Source organism: Bacillus rossius, chromosome 1 (assembly GCF_032445375.1).
Source record: "Bacillus rossius redtenbacheri isolate Brsri chromosome 1, Brsri_v3, whole genome shotgun sequence".
NCBI lineage: Eukaryota > Metazoa > Arthropoda > Insecta > Phasmatodea > Bacillidae > Bacillus > Bacillus rossius.
The window spans coordinates 283,913,198-283,935,629 of record NC_086330.1 but is presented as its reverse complement, the minus strand read 5'-3'; the positions used below and the strand labels follow the sequence as shown (position 1 = coordinate 283,935,629).

Here is a 22,432-nt window from a genome sequence, read left to right as displayed (position 1 = left end):
TTTCCGTGGACACAGCGGGCCGGGGAAAGCGTGGAAGGCTTTATTTATCAAAAGCTACGCCTCCACCGACGTCTGACGACAAGCGGCTCAGTCGCCGAGATACTGCCAGTGATTGTGGAGCTACTGTCACCGGAATTACGACCTTTCATGCGTAACGCCGCGGGGAGAAGCGTGGACGATTTCCTAGCCATGGCGAGAGAAACAGAGAGAGACATCCAGGCCATACAGAGTGCAACGGAGACCACGATGCAGTGGAGGCCCAACCCCACTCCGGCAGTGCTGTCACCAGAAGATGCTGGAGCGGTGGTGCGGTACACAGGCCCGCCAGCACCGCCGGACAGATCCGCCCAGTCGCCGGGGTCGCGGGGACGCAACCTTGAGCCACAGGGCCAGTCGCGGCTGACCTGGCGGCAGGCCGAACGAGGGGAGCGACGCGGAGGCCCGACAGCCCGCGAAGAGCGGCCTCCCCGCTGCAGGTACTGTCCAACAGAAATGTACCACTGGCACCGTGAATGCCCCGTCAAGGCCGCCGGAGAAAGGGGGAAACGGAGGTGACACAACACCATCGGGAAACGCCTAGGTGAGGGCGCTGAGACAGCTGGGCCCCGCTCTCCGAAACTCCAACCAGCCACGCCGCCCCACCTACCTAACGTCGGCGGGAGCGGTCCGCGCCGGCCCGACAGGCCGTGCCCCGAGATATCGGCGAGCTATGCCGCTCGCCCCACATCGTCGGCGACCCCGCCAGCAGCTGCGGGCGCCAGTTATCTACCGCCCCGCCCACCTGACGTCGACGGGGGCGGTCCGCGCCGGCCCGACGGGCCGTGCCCCGAGTCATCGGCGAGCTATGCCGCTCGCCCCATGTCGTCGGCGTCCCCGCCAGCAGCTGCGGGCGCCAGTTATCTACCGCCCCGCCCACCTGACGTTGGCGGGGGCGGTCCGCGCCGGCCCGACGGGCCGTGCCCCGAGTCATCGGCAAGCTATGCCGCTCGCCCCATGTCGTCGGCGTCCCCGCCAGCAGCTGCGGGCGCCAGTTATCTACCGCCCCGCCCACCTGACGTCGACGGGGGCGGTCCGCGCCGGCCCGACGGGCCGTGTCCCGAGTCATCGGCGAGCTATGCCGCTCGCCCCATGTCGTCGGCGTCCCCGCCAGCAGCTGCGGGCGCCAGTTATCTACCGCCCCGCCCACCTGACGTAGACGGGGACGGTCCGCGCCGGCCCGACGGGCCGTGCCCCGAGTCATCGGTGAGCTATGCCGCTCGCCCCAAGACGTCGGCGTCCCCGCCAGCAGCTGCGGGCGCCAGTTATCTACCGCCCCGCCCACCTGACGTCGGCGGGGGCGGTCCGCGCCGGCCCGACGGGCCGTGCCCCGAGTCATCGGCGAGCTATGCCGCTCGCCCCATGTCGTCGGCGTCCCCGCCAGCAGCTGCGGGCGCCAGTTATCTACCGCCCCGCCCACCTGACGTCGACGGGGGCGGTCCGCGCCGGCCCGACGGGCCGTGCCCCGAGTCATCGGCGAGCTATGCCGGTCGCCCCATGTCGTCGGCGTCCCCGCCAGCAGCTGCGGGCGCCAGTTATCTACCGCCCCGCCCACCTGACGTCGGCGGGGGCGGTCCGCGCCGGCCCGACGGGCCGTGCCCCGAATCATCGGCGAGCTATGCCGCTCGCCCCATGTCGTCGGCGTCCCCGCCAGCAGCTGCGGGCGCCAGTTATCTACCGCCCCGCCCACCTGACGTCGGCGGGGGCGGACCGCGCCGGCCCGACGGGCCGTGCCCCGAGTCATCGGCGAGCTATGCTGCTCGCCCCATGTCGTCGGCGTCCCCGCCAGCAGCTGCGGGCGCCAGTTATCTACCGCCCCGCCCACCTGACGTCGGCGGGGGCGGTCAGCGCCGGCCCGACGGGCCGTGCCCCGAGTCTTCGGAGAGCTCTGCTGCTTGCCCCACGTCGTCGGCGTCCCCGCCAGCAGCTGCGGGCTCCAGTGAGCTACCGCCCCGCCCACCTGACGTCGGCGGGGCGGTCAGCGCCGGCCCGACAGGCCGTGCCCCGAGTCTTCGGCGAGCTCTGCTGCTTGCCCCACGTCGTCGGCGTCCCCGCCAGCAGCTGTGGGCTCCAGTGAGCTACCGACCCGCCCACCTGACGTCGGCGGGGGCGGTCAGCGCCGGCCCGACAGGCCGTGCCCCGTGTCTTCGGCGAGCTCTGCTGCTTGCCCCACGTCGTCGGCGTCCCCGCCAGCAGCTGCGGGCTCCAGTGAGCTACCGCCCCGCCCACCTGACGTCGGCGGGGGCGGTCAGCGCCGGCCCGACAGGCCGTGCCCCGAGTCTTCGGCGAGCTATGCTGCTTGCCCCACGTCGTCGGCGTCCCCGCCAGCAGCTGCGGGCTCCAGTGAGCTACCGCCCCGCCCACCTGACGTCGGCGGGTGCGGTACGCGTCGGCCCGATGGGCCGTGCCCCGAGTCTTCGGTGAGGTATGCCGCTCGCCCTACATCGCTGGGGGCCTCGACAGTAGATGCGGGGCTAGAGGATACACTGTCCCGGCTCGGGCGCATGGGTCCCGAGGAAGGCAGTCTACTGCGCATACCTGTCCGGGTGGACGGCCGGGAACTGGAGGCGCTGGTGGACACCGCCGCCAGCCACAGCTATATTGCCACCCACCTCGTCGCCGGTGCTGACGTGACAGCTGAGGCTGGGACAGTCCTGCTGGCCACCAGGGGAGCTTGCGCGCCCACGTCAGGCGCGCCCAGGTAAAAATCCACATAAGGGACCATGTTAGCCAAACGGACGCCATAGTGCTGCATGAGCTACGAGAGGAGCTTATCCTGGGAGCCCCTTGGCTTGCACAGGTCGATGCTACAATCGAAGTCCGTGCCGGGCGCTTGCACGTTGGTACCCGCGGCCGTTGGACTGTCTACGGTATCCACCGGCCTATTCCATCCCCACCTATCACAGTTGTAGGTTTGGATGAGCTGACCCACGGAGTTCCAGCCGAGCACCACGTCGACATCGATGAGGTGATAAGGGCTCATTCGCAAGTGTTTGCAGCTGCGGACCAGTTACAGAGGACTACAATTACAGAGCATTGCATACCCCTGGTGCCCCATACTCCTCCGTTCCAGAAAGTGTTCGGGTTCGGACCCCGTGAACAGGATGCCATACAGGCGCAAATCGAGGAGATGCTGGCGAGTGGCGTCATAGAACCTAGTAATTCACCTTATAATAGTCGTATTGTAATAGCCACCAAGAAAGATGGAACGCTGAGATTTTGCGTAAATTTCAAAGCAATAAATCACCTCACCATTCCGGCACCACCACCATTAATCAACATCACGGATGCCCTCGCTGGCTTGGGGAAAGCCACCATCTTTTCAAAGCTTGACCTCAAGTCGGGGTACTGGCAAGTGCCAGTATGCCCCGCCGACCGCCCCAAAACAGCCTTTACCGCCCCAGACGGTAGGCGCTTCCAGTTCTGTGCGATGCCGTTTGGCCTGATGGATGCTCCTGCGACCTTCCAGACCATGATGGTCCGTGTCCTGGATGGCTACATCGGCAAGTTTGCCCAAGCCTACCTGGACGATGTGATCATCTGGTCATGTTCGTGGGAGGAACACGCACACCATCTGGCCTTGGTGTTTGAGCGGCTCGCCAGGCACGGGCTGACGTGCGCCCCGAGGAAGTGCCACATTGGGGCGGCGGAGATCGAGTTTCTGGGCCATATTGTGGACGCAGAGGGATGCCGCCCGCTGCCCAAACAGCTGTCCATTATTGAGGGCAAGCAGGCACCCAAGACATGGAAGCAGCTCCAGAAACTCATGGGGCTGTTGAATTGGTTGAGGTCATTTGTTCCCCACTTCGCCTCGATTACCGCGCCCATGACCGACCTGCTTTCACCAAAGCACAAATTCCGGTGGACCCAGGCCGCCGACCAGGCCCTGGGCGAGGTAAAACAACAGCTCCGCAACTGCCACACCCTGTCGCGGCTGGTGCCGGACGAACCACTGTTCGTGCAGACTGATGCCAGCCAGGAAGGCATGGGGGTGGTGCTGTACCAGCTGGACGGCCAAGGCCAGAGACGTATCGTCGAGTACGCGAGTGCCAAGTTTGGCCCAGCGGAAAGACGATACCATGTCAATGAGCAAGAGTGCCTCGCTGTGGTGTGGGCACTAAAAAGATACCGACACTACCTCGAGGGGCGCCCCTTCATTCTCCGCACGGACAGCCAGTGCCTCAAATGGCTGGATTCCGTGCAGGAGGGCAAGTCCAAGTTTACCCGGTGGGCCCTTCTCCTCCAGAGCTTCCACTTCACGGTGGAACATGTTCCCGGCCGGGAAAATGAGCTTGCTGACGAGCTTTCCCGGCACCCGGACCCCAGAACCATAGTCTACGATGACCAGGGGTGGGACAACCTCCTACCCCCGGTTCCGATTACCAACTATTCGGACCCGGCCCCCGACGATGCCCTACTGTACACGCTGCCTGGGCCCAGCACACCAGAGCCGGCCACCCAATTCGCCACCATGGCAGAGCTGGTGGCTCACGTGCGTGACGCCCAGCAGGACGACCCACAAACGCGAGCCCGACTGGCCGAGTGTGGCGACCAAGCATTTCCCTATCAGCATAGTCTCGATGGCATGCTTCAGACCCGTGGTGCTCGCAGAGGAAGCCGCTGGAGTTTTCATGCACCCCCTGCTGCATGGCCAGCCATCCTACTGTTCTTCCACAGTCATGAGCTGGCGGGGCACCCTGGGGCTGAACAGACCCTGCGAGAAATCCGCAGGACGTTCCACTGGCCGGAGGTCACGGCCGACGTTAAGCAGTTCGTGCGTGAGTGCCAACGCTGCCAACAGTGTAAGGCACGTCGACCTGATGGCGTGGAGCAACAGGTTCCCCGACGCCCTGACCACCCATTCCACGAGGTGGCCCTTGACATTATGGGCCCCTACCCATGCACCTCCCGGGGAAAGCGGTTCATCATTGTAGTCACTGATGTGTTCACGCGATGGACCTATGCATTTGCTGTCACCAATGTCAAGGCGGGAACAATCATCGCCCTACTGGACCGAGAGGTGTTCCCACGGTATGGGTATCCGAGAGTGCTGCTCACGGATAATGGAGTCCAATGTACGGGTCACAGCTGGCGGAAGACATGTGGGCGGTGGGGGGTCCATCATCACACCACCCCTACCTATCATCCCAGATCAAATCCCACTGAACGCCGCAACCAAGACATTAAGACCCAGCTCCGTATCCGCCTTGATGAGGACCACACTAAGTGGGACATTCACCTCCCCACCCTCTTGTACTGCCTCCGCCGGCGCACGAACGAGGTCACGGGATATTCTCCAGCTGAGTTGCTCCATGGTCACAACTTGGCATTGCCAGCCGAACTGGGCGTCATTCACACAGAAGAACCTTTCCCAGTAGAGGACCTACGGGCTGGGGCATGCAGGCATCAGGCCCAGTTTTTGGATCTTCGAACGCCCCAGTCCCTAAATCCACCCCCGCAGATCATTCCAGGCCAGTTTGTGCATGTAAGGCTCCAGCATCTGTCAGCCAAGAGCCGTGGGTTTTGCGCGGGCCTCGCGTCCAAGTGGTCCGAGCCCAGGGAGGTGGTGGCTCGCTTGGGGATGACCACTTACATGGTGCGGCAGCCGAATGGCCGAATGGCCAAAATACACCGTGATGCCTTGCGGATAGCCACGGTCCCGATGCCGCAGCAGCCGTCAACCGCAGGAGCCGCAGATAGTTTTACAGACCAGGACAGCCCCAGTGACCAACCAGAGACACCGCGAGGAGGCCGTTGTGCCAATTCTGACCCGATGCCCCTAGACACCGACCCTGGAAGAAACCACTGCAGTAAGGAAGGAAGGAGATCGGACTCACCTCAGGTGCCGACGAACTTCGGTGACGAAATGGTCACTGGCAATACCAACCCAGCGGGTTGCGAGGTTTCTTTAAATCCCAAAGCTCCAGTATTTTCCCGAGAAGCTACGTCCACCCAACAAGCATATGGGTATGAGCCCAACGGTTTCACCATGGACCACCTGGATGAGCTTGCTGACAGGCTGGACTCCAGATATGCCCAAAACTCCGTCGTTAACATATCCCTTACCCCAATCCCTGATGAAGAGGACCCTGAGTTACCAACCATTGACACCATCCCTAAAATCATATTCCCCGAGGAAGTAATGGAAGGGTTAAACGGGGATGGGTATCACCACCACATAGGTTATCCACCTGAAGGGCCCTGTGGTCCCGAGGAAGGGGTCACCATTGAACTCCTTGATGAGGTGAAAGAAGGGGACAGATCCCCACCTATGCACCCAGACACCGCACCGAATTCCCAGGTTCCAGAAATAGCCCGCCATTCCACTCGTCACCGCAGGCCTCCCTCCTACCTGCTAGACTATTGGCCATGGGTACTCACCCAGCAGGTTACTCCTACTTCCGCCCATGGGATGCCAATATGAACGCCCGAGTGCCCGAGTGTTAATGGTGAAGTGCGTGTGATCGTAGCATCAGCGGGCAAAATGACCTTGGGGAGGGGGGGGCATTTGACGTCGTCCCAAGTGCTCCTCCGGCTCATTGAGGCCATTATTGCCCGTTGCTGCTTCAGGCTTGAGTGTGCGCCGGCGCCCGTGCGCAAAAGTGTAACAAAGGTTTTGTTTATGTAATTATGTGAGGGTGTAAATATATATTTGTCTTGTTGTGTACCTGTAGATGTGTTTCCCGGGCGACTGAGTCGCGTCTCCCCGCCTGTGACCATGTGGCTCCACGCACTCGCACACGAAGGGAAGAGGGGGAATTCATGTGCGCGCGGCAAGGGGGGAGGCCGCTGAGACGTCGCGGAGCATGGGTAGAGTCAGTCGCCTGAGTGGCATGAGAGAGTGCAGTCGCGAAGTTGTGAGTGAGAGTCGAACGTCACCGTCAGTCACGTCACCGTCGTTCGCGTCGGCAGTTACGTCATAGTCTTTTGTGTCATCGTCATTCGCGTCACTGTCAGTCATGTCACCGTCAGTCACGTCACAGTCGTTCGTGTCATCGTCATTCGCGTCACTGTCAGTCACGTCACCGTCAGTCACGTCACAGTCGTTCGTGTCATCGTCATTCGCGTCACTGTCAGTCACGTTACTGTCTTTCACGTCACCGTCAATCACGTCACCGTCAGTCACGTCACAGTCGTTCGCGTCGGCAGTTACGTCAGTCTTTCGTGTCATCGTCAGTCGCGTCACTGTCGTGTCACCGCCAGTCAGGTCACTGGTAGTGTCGTGTCGCGCTCAAAGTGCGTGGAGCCGGGCCTCGCCCTGATGGACTGTCACAGAGGGGAGCCGTGACAGCCCATGTACAGTGTGTGACGTGTGCATTAAACCCAGCTTAACGTCATAAACTCTTATCATTTCACCCGAGTTAGGGTAGTTCCCTTGCCACGTGGCACGTACCCTCTCTACCGGAGCAGCTGGGCAGCGACTCCGAACCACGGGAACGGCCCTAACGTCAACAACTTATCTTAATAAATAAAGAGACTCAAAATTGGAAAAGAATTTATATGCTGCTTCATATATTCTGATTTAAACCTCTGTTGTCACATAGTAATGTATTACTAACAGGATCCTTATTTTTATGAACATGGTATCATGGTTTTTGTGGAATACAGTGCCCCTAGAAAATATTTCTTGCATATCTGGATTTTTTCTCCTCGAACATTAAAATTATATTTGAAATTAAATGACCTGTAGATTATTGCATTATCCTTCAATGTTTGACGCACGGTTGTACTTCCTTCAGTAGAATTGAGGAAAAATTGGTATTTATCATTCTGATTTAACGAATATAAAATAATTTTAGCCATTGAATTTCTTCAATTTTGCACTGCGCTTTAATTTGCAAGTATTTATGCAGTCTTTCAACGTTTTTATGCTTCTGGCTGGAAACTTTTTAAATCTACGACTTACACAGGACTTACCTGCTTGTTAATGGGTTTTTCTTGCCGTTAATTTCTTGTTGGCAATACACTTTCTTTTCCTTATTTTTTTATTTTTGTCTCCTTGAGTTTCGGTTCTGCAAAAAAAACTAAACAGAAATTAATTTTACATATGTAAATGCATGCTATGAGACTTATAATTAGGGTATCCTATAACATCGATGATGAAAATAATTTAAATAGAGTTATCAATAATATAAATACATAATAAATTGAATTAAAGAAGCAAGTGCATTTTATGAATGACACTAGGAAAATGTGTGTGAGGTCACTTATTAAAAGAAATTGCAATCTCAATTCATAAATATTATTTGAAATCTTCCTAATAACATCATATGTAAGATTACAAATTTTGTTTAAAGGGCAATTTTAGAAAAAAATAAACATTACTTTAAACAACATTTAAAAATGCTAATGTATTGTTACGATTTATTAAAATAAAATAATAAATCGTCGTGGGAAAACTACTGGGTTCGTAAATTGATAGCCCAATTAAAGATTTTACTACACCGTTTTATAGATTGCAAATATTTACATCACTAACAAATCTTCTAAAATGCCTAATAATCAATTACACTTAAAAATGTTTATTCCCCAGTCACTCGTTTTTACACACCGCACACCTCGCTGGGCCGCACCTCTGGCGCAACTCTCGCCGCAGCACCCCTTGTGGATCTCCGTCGCGGGATTCCGTCGCCACACTCCGCCGCCGCCGTCGCACTTCTCTTCGCCGAGGTCTACTCGACTTTTCACTCGGAACTTCGCTCGGGACTCTCGCTGCACCCGCGGCACTATCGCCCGGATCAACTCCACTCCCAACTCTCTCTCGCCGAGGAACTCCGCCGCACCACGACACTGTCACTGTCGCCGGCGTCCTGGGCTTATATAGATCCAGGCGCCACTTCTAGAATACACGAGCGCGGCTGGGGCCAGTCGCGTCATTCTGCGCCGACCCGACGCCAGAATTATCGATACGCGTCGGTAGCTCGCGGATCGCCCCAGCTGTAAGGCGTCAGATAACGCCGCAAAGGCAGAGCGTCACTAGGGGAGCGGTGAGGAGGGGGTAAGCTGCTACCCTTGCAATCTACCAGGCGCGCGCATCCTGAGGGAATAAGGGGGGGGGGTCACAGCCTACACCAAGCCAGCTGAGCCTTACAGTGGCCCGCGGGAGGGGGGGGGGGCGGGGCCGATGCGGGGGGGAAGGGCGGTGCCGGTGCGGGGGGGGGGGGGGGTCCGGCCTGGCTGGCCCTTCCTACCGCGCCCCATGCATATGCCACCCCTGTGCGCCGCAACACGACGACCAGACCTATACGAAATGAAATACGCAAACCAGCAACGACCGCCAGCAGAAGAAGCACAGGTGCGCGGGGTGTGCCCTCCCCTCCCCCTCCGCACGAGTACAGCTCCTGCGGGGGGGGGGGGGGGGTACTCATGGCGGGACCTAGAAGCGCAGCACAATCACAAATTCATAATAAATCACAACCCACCATCACTCAAACATTTCAACTCATTCACACAAACACACACAATCACTCACTCACACACTCACTGTCACACACACACATTCTCAAACATCACAGCAAACAGCAAGCTAAATCCCCGCACAGGGATTAAAACCAATTCACGAAACGCCAAAACATACCACACAAACACAAAACAAGAGGTTAGGGGCGGCAGAACGCGGCCTGGGACTCTTAGCGAGCCTCTGGTTCGAGGCCAAAGACAGGCACTCGGGCCGGAGGCTCGCCAAAGGCAATGATGACAGTATCAGTTCCGCGACGCACATGTCGCAGACTGTGTTGTCAGCATTAGCAACTGATCTGAGCCTACCAGGCGCGCGCGGCACGTCTCAAGTTGCGGCGGCCACGTGACGTCAGTGGCCGTGCGGGGCCGCCAGCGAGCTCCGAACCTGCACGCGCCGCGCCCCTGCTCACGTTCGTAACAGTATTATCATCAGGACATTAAGTTAATGTTGAACGATTTCCATGTAGCTGAATAAATGGAGTATAGTGCATACTGTTAAGAAATTTTGTAGAGTTATAAAATGAAGATATCTCAATTTGAGTAAACTTTTAGGCAAACATATAAATATATCTTAAAATTATTAACAAATACGGTCTTAAGTCGGACAAACTGAATATGCTTTTTTCTAGGTCATAGTTACCTTTGAATTTTCTAGATTGTATGGTGAACCGGAATCTTCTAAGAATTTCAGCTACACAATCATTATTTATTATGAAAATTACACATCAATAAACCAGAACAGCAATTCCTTAATGATTCACAAATAACAAAAAAAAAAAAAAATAGTTTAACGTGACGTCATAACAAAACATTGATGAAATGATTGCATACTTTTATGAATAAAATTGAATCCTTTTTATTTTAATAATAAAAGAATAATTACTTAAAATTATACTAGTAATCAGATTTTTAAAATGCAAGAATAATTAACTTTTATGCCGAAATTGTTGTTATAAGCAATGAAAACCAAATTAACTTTTCACTTCACTTTATAAACAGTCGACGAAACAGTTCACGTGTAGATGACTTGTAATTAATTTTAAAAACTTTAAAAAGTTTAAATATAATTATGAACAAATTTTCATATAAATAAACTGTAATCAAATATCTATCATCAATTATATGAATCACCATAATTTTTTAGTCAATTGTAACATAACCTATTATTACTGTACTCGCCGACAGCGTAACGGAACACAGCGTAACGGAACAATGAGCGTAACGGGATACAGCGCAACGGAAAAATGAGCGTAACGGGACACAGCGTAACGGAACAATGAGCGCAACGGGACACATCGTAACGGAACAATGTGCGTAACGGGACACTTTTTCGTGCGTGCAGCCGGCGTTCGTCGATTTATTAGACGTTGTCACGACAAAAATGTCGTTCGTATGACAAGTTTCGAACTGAGCTCTTGGAACTCTGTCCTTCATAGCTGAAATTCGTCTGAAGAAACACATAGTTATACCTATCTGTCAAATAGAACCTTGACGTTCCAAAGAATCAAACAAAGTGATATCAGTTAGAACTTCAGTGTTCGTGTAGCTCGGTTATTTCTTCATAGTTTGCATAACGAGTATGTTCTACTTGTAGCAGAAGTAGGGAACATTGTCACACTAAAAAACTAATTTTCTTCAAATTTGTCAGTTGGAACACTGTCATTCCAATGGGTCGATATGATTCACACACAAGTTAAACCTCTCACATAACACTCATAAAACTTCCCACAATTCAAGGGCGCCCATATGATAATTTGTAGGGGGGGGCCAGACTTAGGGATCGTCCATTAATCACGTGAGGCTCGAAAAGGGGGGGGGGGGGGTGTCGGGAAAAATCACGAAATATCACAATGTTGGAGGGGGGGGGGGGGTGTATAGAGATATCACGTGTATTTATTTTTTCGCCCGATTTCTACTAAACCGAAAAGCGATGCGTGACCTTGACTCGCCCTAGCCAGGCAACAATATCCCCGCCCGCCGCAACATGAACCACCCGGCTCGGCTTGCCAGTCGCCAGTAAGACTGTGAATGTGGCGCCGAATACATGGGTAAATCACATATAAGCCTTTCCTTTATTATTTTTATGCTAGTGAGAATAAACCTGCAACCTTAATGTGTGTCTGGACATTTTTATCACTGTGCTTAATTTTAACATACTAGGAAGAAGATAATATTCTGAATTTTTGAAAAATATTTTGTACCAAAAAAATACACGTGATTTATTGTGAGGGGGGGGGGGGGTAGTCTAAAACCTCGCCACAAATCACTAAGGGTGAGGGGGGGTTAAAAATTTGCTTAAAAAAAAACATCACGTGATTAATGGACGACCCCTTAGGGGTATGAAGTATTTTTAATATTTTGGAGGACTTAACTGCGGCTTGTTACTAGCCATAAAATAGTTCCAGTTCTGACCCTATTAAAATTTTTTGTCCAGTTACTAAAATACTAGACCACAGTACTCATTTGCCATAAAAAAATCTATATTAGCTACTTTATTAATTAATTATTAACTATTTTATTGAAACAAATGAATTTTTAGCAACAAAAATGCAGGAATACAGTCCTTATACTTTTACCGCGTCTTGGGTACACGGATATTAAGAATACAGTTCTTCAACTAATTGCTCTCTTTGCCCATAAATAAATATCGCGTACAAATTAAATTAAAATAATTATAAAGTTTAAAACGTGTTGGTCAAAAGATTCAACTTTGGGAGAGAAACGATTTAAATATGTTATCACAGTCAGAAAACAGTTGTTTTTAAATGTAACACCTGTACTACGCTTATAATTATAGTCAATAATTGTTTCACAATTAAATGAATATTACTATGTTTCGATATGAATCATAATTGCTTATCATTTAGAATTAGCACAGATGGATTCAGTTGTCGAGGACTATAAGTTTATTTAGTGATAGAAAAGCGCAGAAAAAATTAGTTTATTATTTAACTAGACAATTTAACCAAACAGTATTTAGAGGTTAAGGAATTAAGTGACAACAAAACCAATGAAAATAATCGAAAATTTCTAAATGCTGACATAACTCATGTCAGCTTTCCACAGAAGAGTTTAGTTCAGCGCAATTAATCCACACAAAACAACTGGACACTATGTCGACGCGTATTTTAAGGATATAAGAAGATCCACGTCACAGTATATTTTTTTTTTTTCGTGTCGTGTGGTGCGGGCCCCCATTTGTGGTGCGGGCCCATAGGCTACAGCCTAGATAGCCTGATTTTACGGAGCCCGGACTCAACGAAGCCGCGATTTTACGAATACATTTTTCAGGAACCATCTAAAATTCGGAAAATTTGACACCAAAATTTATTTAATAAAAAATTAATAAACACTATGAAAACATATAAAAATATTAATTTTAATGCACAGCGTATTCATATTTTTAAGCTAATACAACATCCATTTACCGTTAGTGAATATTGTATACGTTATTGCGTCATCAAACTCAAAATCGAAAAGAAAAAATGGACTAGGTACACTATTTGTCGCATAGTTCGAAATTTCTTCGATTGAAAAATTATGTCAAGGCCGTAAAAATATTTATTTTACCGCAAATGAACTATACTCAACATTCCTTACCCATTCCAACATTTCCAGCTCGTGAGCATAGCAACTGAGCTTGAAACCTTGTGAAGCGTGAGAGAAAGAAACGATATTGAGTAGCTACTTCCTCTCCTTTCCGCTAATATCCAGCAACCCATGCCATTAGGCATTATCTTGACATGTGTCGCATTCATTACCTTCGCTGCATCGGTTTGCCAGTAAAAAACGCTCAAAAATGGTATAAGTGACGCAGCAAGTAGACGTGACGAGCGGTTTTTTAACTAAGCATTTTTTAACTTACTATACAAACAAATAATTCCCTATGGCTATCACAAATTCAAGGGATGCTCGCACTAAAATGTACTGTGTTTTTAATGAATGTCTGTCGTTACAGAGCAGCGTTTTTCTTCACCAAATAAGCCTATGATTAGAGACCGTAAAAATTCGCGGATTCCTTTCGAGACAGGCTGGAATCCAAACTCGTTTAGCTTAATGCTGCGTCAGTGATTGGACCGCAATTTACCTGAAGGACTCTGAGCCAATGGCAAACACTCAACAAAAGAAGTATCGAATCATAAGAATCGCAATAAACAGGTGTCCCGAGTCGGTAGCCAATAGCCAGGTGATATTTGCCCGAGTACATAGAGAATCGTGGAGTCTATCCTAGTGGTCATTGAAACCGCGAATTTTTCCAATCCCTACCTATGATCACTTTTATGAAACAGTACAGGTGTACACTGAACTGTGTGCTTGTTCTCCTCGATTATGTTACTAAAAGTGCGTTCATTAATATTTTTCAAGCCGATCTGTTAAAGATTAACTGATAAATATGATAAGGTAAAGTCCATAAAAATGCAAGGCAGGGAATTCTTCCAGCTCATCAACCCTACCCTGGATAGTCTCGTCTGTGTTCAGTCGTCTCTGGCAAGGAGTGGACAAGTTTGCAAACTCAAATATAAATTTATTTTAGTAGCACGCGTCTTACGAAAAGGAAAGATATCCAAGAAAGGCATGTCGGACAACCTACTGTCACCACACAAAAGTTAACATGATGCAATGCGTGGTGCAACTGTGTTTAGTCGCTGTGATGTCACTTTTATATCACTCGTGCAATGAGGCAAGTTGTGGAATGTTAAAAAAAATAAGGGAACGCAGGGGAGGGCAGAGGGCAGACGGCAGTCATTGTTTTTACCATTTAATATTATATATATTCCGTTCAATAAATTATAACATCTATCTTCACGGGATGGGGTGTTTAAAATTTTATGAAGATAACGATTTTACGAATGCAATCCAAACGACCGTGAGCGTACGTAAAATCGAGATTCCAGTGTAAATTGCTTCCGAGTCTACTGAAGGTAGCGGAATCCTTATTCCTTTAAACACTTTTGAAGGGAAAAAGTGGTTTTCCTCTAAATTCAAAATTCCAAAATAAATTTTACGTTGTAGACTTTTCTGAAAAATAATTCTTATTTGAGTAACTTTAAAGGTGTTAGCTTACCTTAAAAATTGTGAATATTTTGAGCGGATGTGACGAATGAGGAAAACTAAGAAACACTACATAATAACAATCGTTTTTATCTTTACACTTTTCACTGATTTATTTACACTTAAGTTATTTATACTGACTGAATACACTAAACTAAATCTATACCAGATGCATAAAAATGTAGACCTAAAGACTATTGAAAAATCTCTGTTTTGAGATGTTATTTGTGAACATTCACATTATTATGACGAAAAAGTAGCAAAACATTTCGCCGTCTACAAGTACATGTCAACTGTCGCGTCGTCTAACTCTGACTTGTCTAAATCTGTTGTGTTGTGTTATCGCGTGAGCTTGGGCGGGATTACGAAGGGGAATGACTCGCCATGGGCGTTGCGCTTGAACAGCGTTTTCTCCCTGTTCACAACACCTTATATCGCAGCAGCAGAAACTAATGCTTGAACTAACATTAAAAATGAAGTAGACGTGTAAAAAACGATATACAATAATATCTTCGTGTTGAAACATTTCTACATAATACCGAATTTAAATAATTTTCTTTAAAGTAAAACACCTGACTACACTATATATTTTTCCTTTTCTGAAAGCTAGGGGGGGGCCACGGCCCCCCCCCCTGCCCCCGGGTATGGGCGCCCTTGCCACAATTATACATAGTCATTAATCTTAAGTACACTACTAATTCTTAATTTTAATTGTCAACCGTAAATCCACCTTTACCCTGCTACTGAACATGCAATATACATCTGAAATTCGATACACAATGTTAATAATTATTCTTCCAACCATAGTAACAACTACAGTAAGGAAAAGGTTTCAAGGAAAAGAGAAAAAAAAAATATTTTAACTGACACATCACAAATAAATTTTTGTGACGCACTCAAGTTAACATATCTACAGAAAAGGTCTGAGATCATTTGAGAAAGATAAATTAATGATTTGTGTTTCTGGAAAGTAGTTGTAATTAAAGCTGCCCTTAGCTGTAACACATCTAGCCTCAGTGGCACCTGGGAGACATGGGTTTACAAATATATTTGAGACATAACTTTAATCTTCCTACCACATTGCAGAATGTAGTATAAATATTCTCCGTGCAGGGGCGGGCTTGAGAAAGGCATGTTGGTGCTGGTGGGATGGCAGGTGGGCATCAACTACCAGCCGCCGACAGTGGTGCCCGGGGGAGACCTGGCCAAGGTGAAGCGAGCCGTCTGCTGCCTGTGCAACACCACAGCCATCATGGACGCCTGGATGCGGCTCGACCATAAGTTCGACCTCATGTTCGCCAAGCGCGCCTTCGTACACTGGTACGTCGGGGAAGGCATGGAGGAAGGTTGGTTATACTTATACACATACTTATGATAATATTTTGCTTTTGTTTTATTTTTTGCTATGTTTGGTTAAAGTTCATTTTCTCCACTTAACTAAACAAATGAGACCAGGGTAACTAAACTCCTAAATGTAGGCCTGCATGATTCGTCTAAAAATAACTACATTGTGTTAACAAATGTACTACATTAATATACATAACTATTCGAACACAATTGCGCGATGCGGGGCAATTACCGGCCATCATCTTGATTTTGTGACGTCACAGCGGCCAACATTTCTACAATAGTCCTCATAAATCCTCAAATTGAAAAGTTTCCCTATTTCGAGGGGGAAAAAGTTTTTAAAGAAAACTTCCCGTTTTAATTCACAAAAATGTAGGTGGTTTAAAAATGCCCTAAAAATAGCTTAAGACAAAATTTTAAACTTCAAATTATTATTTTACTACCTACTATGCAAGATTCCGACCCTAAGGGGTGTTGGTTTAAAGATAAAAAAAAATGCATATTGCCAAATCTACTAGAATACAAGGGTAAGAAATTAACAATGAACAAAAAGCATATAGAGTTACTAACAGCATTTTTTTTTCTTTCAATATTTCAGATCTTGACTTTTAAGGTGTCAAGTTCTGTTTTATAATAAATATAAATGAATATCTCCATAGCAAAAAAGTGTAATGTAGAAAATGAAAATTAATAACTTAAAGAATTAATTGTGTACCATGTATTACCATTTTTCTATATTCGACCCAAAAGCAGTGAAACGGGGTTAAATTTGTTTTCATTGTATTAAATCATATATCCGAGCAAATTAAAATGGAAGTACGAAACTGAGCAGAATAACGTACTTTTTTTTTCTAGCATGTTTTTTTTTTTTTTTTTACCCTTACCTCTGCCCCTTCTCGTGCGGCCACCACTGATGAACGTCTTGGGTGCTCCTCTTCCACCACTGCCCTTCCTGTAGGTCCTCGACTTTGGCGCCTCAAATAAAATTATTATTTTTATTTGCTATGTGGTCAATTTCTCTTTAATCGAATCTCGTTATCATATCGTTATAAATAAAACATCTGCATTCATTACACACGTGCCTTACCTAGGACTCGAACCCAGAACCCCTCGCATTTTAAGCCGGTGTGCGTCCGATTATGCTACGGAGGTCGGCTCCTCGAATTAAAGAATGCAAAATCCACAAATCGTAGTTTTCAATACCAACTTATGAAACAAAAACATATTTGCATTAACAATAATAAGTATTGTTACGAACACAGACAGGGCGGCGACGCGCGCCAGGTTCGGAGCTGGCTGGCGGCCTTGCCAGGCCACAAGCGTCATGCGCAGTGTTACGTGCGGCCCACTGACGTAAGACATACCACGCGTGCGTGGCCGGATTACAAGGGTCATTGCTACCCCCCTCTCCTCCCCTCTGCTCCCCCGCGCATCGCCCTCCCTCGGCGCGGTTATCTATCGCTGAGCGTCCTTGGGAATCCCGCGGGCCGCCGCGCGGAGTAGCGAGAATGAACGCAGCCCTTCTGGACTGTTCGAGCGTTGGGTCGGCCCGGAATGACGCGACTCGTGATTGACGCTCTAGTCGGTTCAAGAAGGGCGCCACAGACTACTTAAGCAGCGACGCCGGCCTCTGCGACAGTTCGGCGACGGAGTTTTTGGCGACAGAGTTCCGCCGGGGTTTGCCACGGTGAGTCCCGCGAGGAGTGCGGCGACAGTTCCGGAGTTCCGAGAGTCCTGCGAGCGAGGGGAAGTGCCAAATCGGAAGAGGGGGACAGATCCCCCTCCAGAGTAGCGCGACGCGGAGCGATGGAATCGAGAGAGTGCGACTGAGTGGCGCGAGGCTGTGTGTGTGTGTGTGTGTGTGTGTGTGTGGACAGGCGCGAGGCAAGGGGCGAACCACTGTTGAGCCTAGCTCCAGTGAGGAGTGCGAACTGTGGAACTTGATACTGAGTGACTTGAGAATAAACATTTTTAAGTGCAAGTAATTGGTGATTAGGACTTTTTAAGATGAAATTATTTATTATTAATGTAAATATTAGTAATCAATAAAACTGCAATAAAACTTAATTCAGTTATCACTAATGAACCCAGTTCTCCCCACATCTTAGGTCGAAACAGTATAATGATGAAACAAAGATGTCATATTGTATTCAACAGATTTTAGGTTTAAATCATTTCTAGTGTTTTTATTACACAATTGTTTTTGAGAAGGGAGAAACAACAGTTTAATACCTGTAAAAAATTATAACAGAGAAAGAATTAAAATGCAAATAGTTTTTTTCAAACCTTAATAAAAACTGCAATGACAATGGCTTCCCGTGATGCTATAGAGAAAAGAATACACCTTTAAAAGTAAATATGCTGCATATAATATTGTTATACAATTCGGACAAACATGGCGACAACGAACCAGGAAAGAATCCAACAGTTTTTTCTCAGCTTAAAAACTTGCACTGAATATTAGGGAAGGGGGGGGGGGGGGGAAGGGAAGATAAATAAATATTTAGGAGCAAAAAAAAAATGAAATTGAGTTTTGAAATAATTGCCTTGAGATGCTAATGGACCCTCCCTTACGAATAAATTAACTATATTTTATGGCTCTAAGCCTTTCCATCTCTGTGCTACATGAAAGACAGACCCGACCTAGTCTGAAGCCTTTGCCCTATGGACGCCACTTCTGCACGCACAGCCAGAAGTGACATCACACACGACTGAATTAAAACAAATATCATCAACAGAAAAAGATTACTCTCTGCACATTCTACTCCATCCATTTTACCTTTAAATGAATTGTTTAAAAATTTATAAATTGCACCAATATGGCGGCTGGTGATAGTGGTTGTGCTGGCGGCTCGCTGGAGTACTGTGGAGTGTGGTGCAAAGTACGAACAGTGATAGGTTACTGGCTTTAATTAAGGGCCAAGGAGGTTTTAAAATAATATTTTAATAAAACTGCAAGCTTGAAACACCATTTCCAATGATTAAATTCAAAACTTATCACATAAGGGCAGGACACCTGAGTCCAAAAAGTAAAAAAGGCTAATACATATGTTCTTACTGAATTCATGTAGCTTGATGTTTAAGTACATGCAGACCACCCATTTGCTATTAATAAGTGTTATTTTTTAACATGACCTGGAAGAGGTTCGCATAAGACTTGACTTGTGAGATATAATGATGATATTTTGTTTCTCAGGCGAGTTTTCCGAGGCCAGAGAAGACCTGGCGGCCCTTGAGCTGGACTATCAAGAGGTTCAGGATGACGCTGTCTCGGAAGAAGAAAATGACGAATATTAGCTGGAACGCCAGTTAGAGCCCGTCGGAACACAAACCTTACCATCTCGGTGCCTTTCCACCGTTTGATTTTGAACATTTCACAACTCTTTTACTTTACATTAATCATGTGACACTGGCCAAGTGTAACACTGTGAACACCGCAACATTTTTGACAGAACACAAACTGGATTAACTCACCAGAATTACTATTCTATTACTATCCTATTGAGTGGTGGCCAGGCACGCATTACTACATACTAATACATGGATAATATCTGAAGGATAGTCCAGCTGATGGTCAATGCTATGTTTCTAGACACCTAAAACATTAGGTAAAGTGTAGTGTATGCTTTGAGAAAATAATTCAATAATCTTACTTTATGGAAGCGATTACGCTTAAAAATAGAAATTCAATTCATATTTATTAATATTATAACGTGAGGTCAAATGTTAGTTGCACAATGTTTTGGGTGTTGCAATATGGTGATGGTATGATTGAAAGTGACTTCACCCATCACAGCATGCCATCGCCTGACAATTCCTAACTCCACGATTCTAAATACTCTCCTATAGTTAGATGAATTAGTTTTTGCCATAGTCAAGGTGTGGTTGTGTGTAATCACTCAATGGTTTAATCTTCGCCATGTTTATAAATAAAGACGAAACATTACAGGATACAATGCAGTTAAATGTAGAATGCTCTACTGGCTGGGAACGATGCATATGTGCAAGTTTATTTAGCAAAGTGGACGAAACTAAAAATAAATCTTGTCCTACAGTATGGTAACATGAGTTTTGGTAATACAAAATGCAATACTAAATCCCAAAATATGTTGACAATATAGGTTATAAATACTATCACTTCCCACTCTTATCAGTATACAAGCAGGTGGATTGTTGTGACAGTAACCGGAACAAAGGTGGTGTTACTAAGCACTATGACATACATATCAGCAAGACAACAGTTTTCAGGCTACAACTCTTTAATTTTTGTCAAATTTGCCTTTTTTTAAGCCATTCTAAAAAATAAATTCAGTGCTGAATACTAATGATTTCACAGAAGAAAATATTTGCTGTAGCAAACTGGTTTCATTTTTATGGCATATGTAAAATTGTGAATTATGACAAATTTTCATTATGTTAAAAAATGTTGAATTGAAAACTATTTATCTAAGAGAGAGAATTGTAATAAACACTTCACATTTTTATTGCACAGTCTCAGAGGTGAGGTTTGCGAGAGCATAGATGTATTTCAATTCAATTCAATAAAAATTCTGTTATTTTAAATGACTGGATGATGAATACATCTTAACTTATATCTTTGCATTTTCTGCAATACTTATAATTCTACGAAAAGTGTATAGAATACATAGAACTAAGACTTTGCAAACTGGGATAAAATAGTTAAAAATATACATGAAACTTAAATCAACATTTCCATCTTTTAAAAAAAACAATCTATTAACATTTTAAAAAAATCGCAGTTGGTAAAGTTGACCATACTTATTGTAATCATAAAATGTTGCAAAAGTGTCTCACATGTGTTTGAAAAAAATTCAAATTTATAAAAATAAAAAAACTTTTTTTTAAACATTACACTTTAGCACATGAAGGCACACATTTTTTTAGTGCATTACAAACACACAGGATTTTTACACAAGTGACATAGAATCCCATGAGTAGTAGGTTGTCCTCTTCTCAAGTTGTTCCTCAGTAGTGTTAAAAGTGACACTCTCATCAGTGATACTCAGCACGCTTCGAATACAAGCTCTCGATTCACATGGAAATTCAACATCGTTACATCTTCTTTGCATGGACGACTTTATGAGAGCTCACAGTACTGTTTTCATAAAAAAAAAACAACCTACAGATACAGTATTTTATTCGATAGCCTTTTCCTGATAACTTTCAACTGGGTATGAGTGTTGTGGTTATGAAGAACTACTGGAAAAGACAGTAAATGCAATGTTTCTTCATTTTCTTTTGAAACAGTGAAAAATACAAAATGATTTTACTGCACTTACATCTATCAAATTATAAAAATACAGCCATTGGCCACCTTTGTGTTCGATTCCCAGTAAAATAATTGGCACACACGTTTTATCCACGGCATCAATGCCTTCTTTCATTGCATTGTAGCATACATATTATTTATGGCTCTTGTGCCTCCTCATCAAAAGCAGCATTATGATGGACTTAGAAAACAAAAAAGATAGCCTTCAGTTTCTTTGGCACATAAGACCAGAGTAATGTCTTTTGTGAAACTAAAAAGAGCAAACCATTCAGCTCAAGAACGTGCTGGTGGAAATGTGTTCTGGACTTTTTTTTTTCCTGATAGTACCAGCATATTTTAGTCCTTTAGTGGGTAATGCATTCATCAATTCAACTGAAGTAAACCAGTTGACATGAGCCACATTTCTGTTCAAGCCTTTGAATTTCTGAAGACAACTGGCATTTGGCCTAAAAAAAAAGTTTTTTTTTTTTGGGACTGATAAGTCATCAGAATTTTTGCTATCCTTACGTAGCCATTGTGAAAATGTGTTTTTGCATTTACAAGAGAGACAACCTTCAGTTCATGTTTACAAAGTTTAACGGTTTGAGTTTGCAGTATCCCATAGAGCTTATAAGCATTTAATCAACACCAGCAGAAGATCTGAAGCAGTTTAACACAAATTGTTTGGAACATGTTAAAATGAAGTGGTAATTTTTTTCTTTCAGAGTCCTTGAAAGGACAAATGTAGCCATAAAATTACATGAATTATTTACTTAATTATTACATATTATGTTTTAAGAAGTAAAACAATTGACAAACCCCATATCATAAAAAAATTTACACTTGCCTTGTGCTATTACCTCAAGATCTCATGGTAAACACAGCAGCCCTGGTTTGCAGACTCTAAATACACAGTTTTTTTCATACAGAGCAATTTCAGTGTTTGGGTGTAAAATTCTTAAGACAAAACTGATATTAAAATGTTCCACAGATAGTGTTTACGACTGAACTTACTGGAGGGGTTTGTGTTCCATGTAGATTTTAATTATGTGTGGAGACGTAAAGAAATTCAAAAAATTGATTTTATTGTCCTGCTAGTGAGACAAGTAAAAAATTAATCTGTTATGTTATATTTATATAAAATTAGGTATATAAAATATATTTAATCTGTTTGAATAATTGATTCTACCTATTAAAATTTTAGAAGTAGTAGCTTAAGAGGGAGAACTTATTTAGTTATATTTTTTCTATTCCATAATAAAATATTAA

At 46.3% G+C, this 22,432-nt stretch overlaps 1 protein-coding gene across 3 annotated transcripts in view; it reads left to right on the top strand.

Moving 5' to 3' along the window:
* The window catches only part of LOC134527667 (tubulin alpha-1C chain-like), a 105,683-nt gene extending 83,251 nt beyond the window's left edge, over window positions 1–22,432 (top strand). For 2 of the 3 annotated variants that reach the window (XM_063360544.1, XM_063360541.1), the window contains 2 exons: window positions 15,704–15,893; window positions 19,091–22,432. In XM_063360544.1, the coding sequence (XP_063216614.1) occupies window positions 15,704–15,893; window positions 19,091–19,191 (291 nt within the window). In that variant the 3' untranslated portion in view covers window positions 19,192–22,432. The remainder of the gene's footprint in view (window positions 1–15,703; window positions 15,894–19,090) is intronic. The other variant, XM_063360543.1, reaches the window with a different exon arrangement.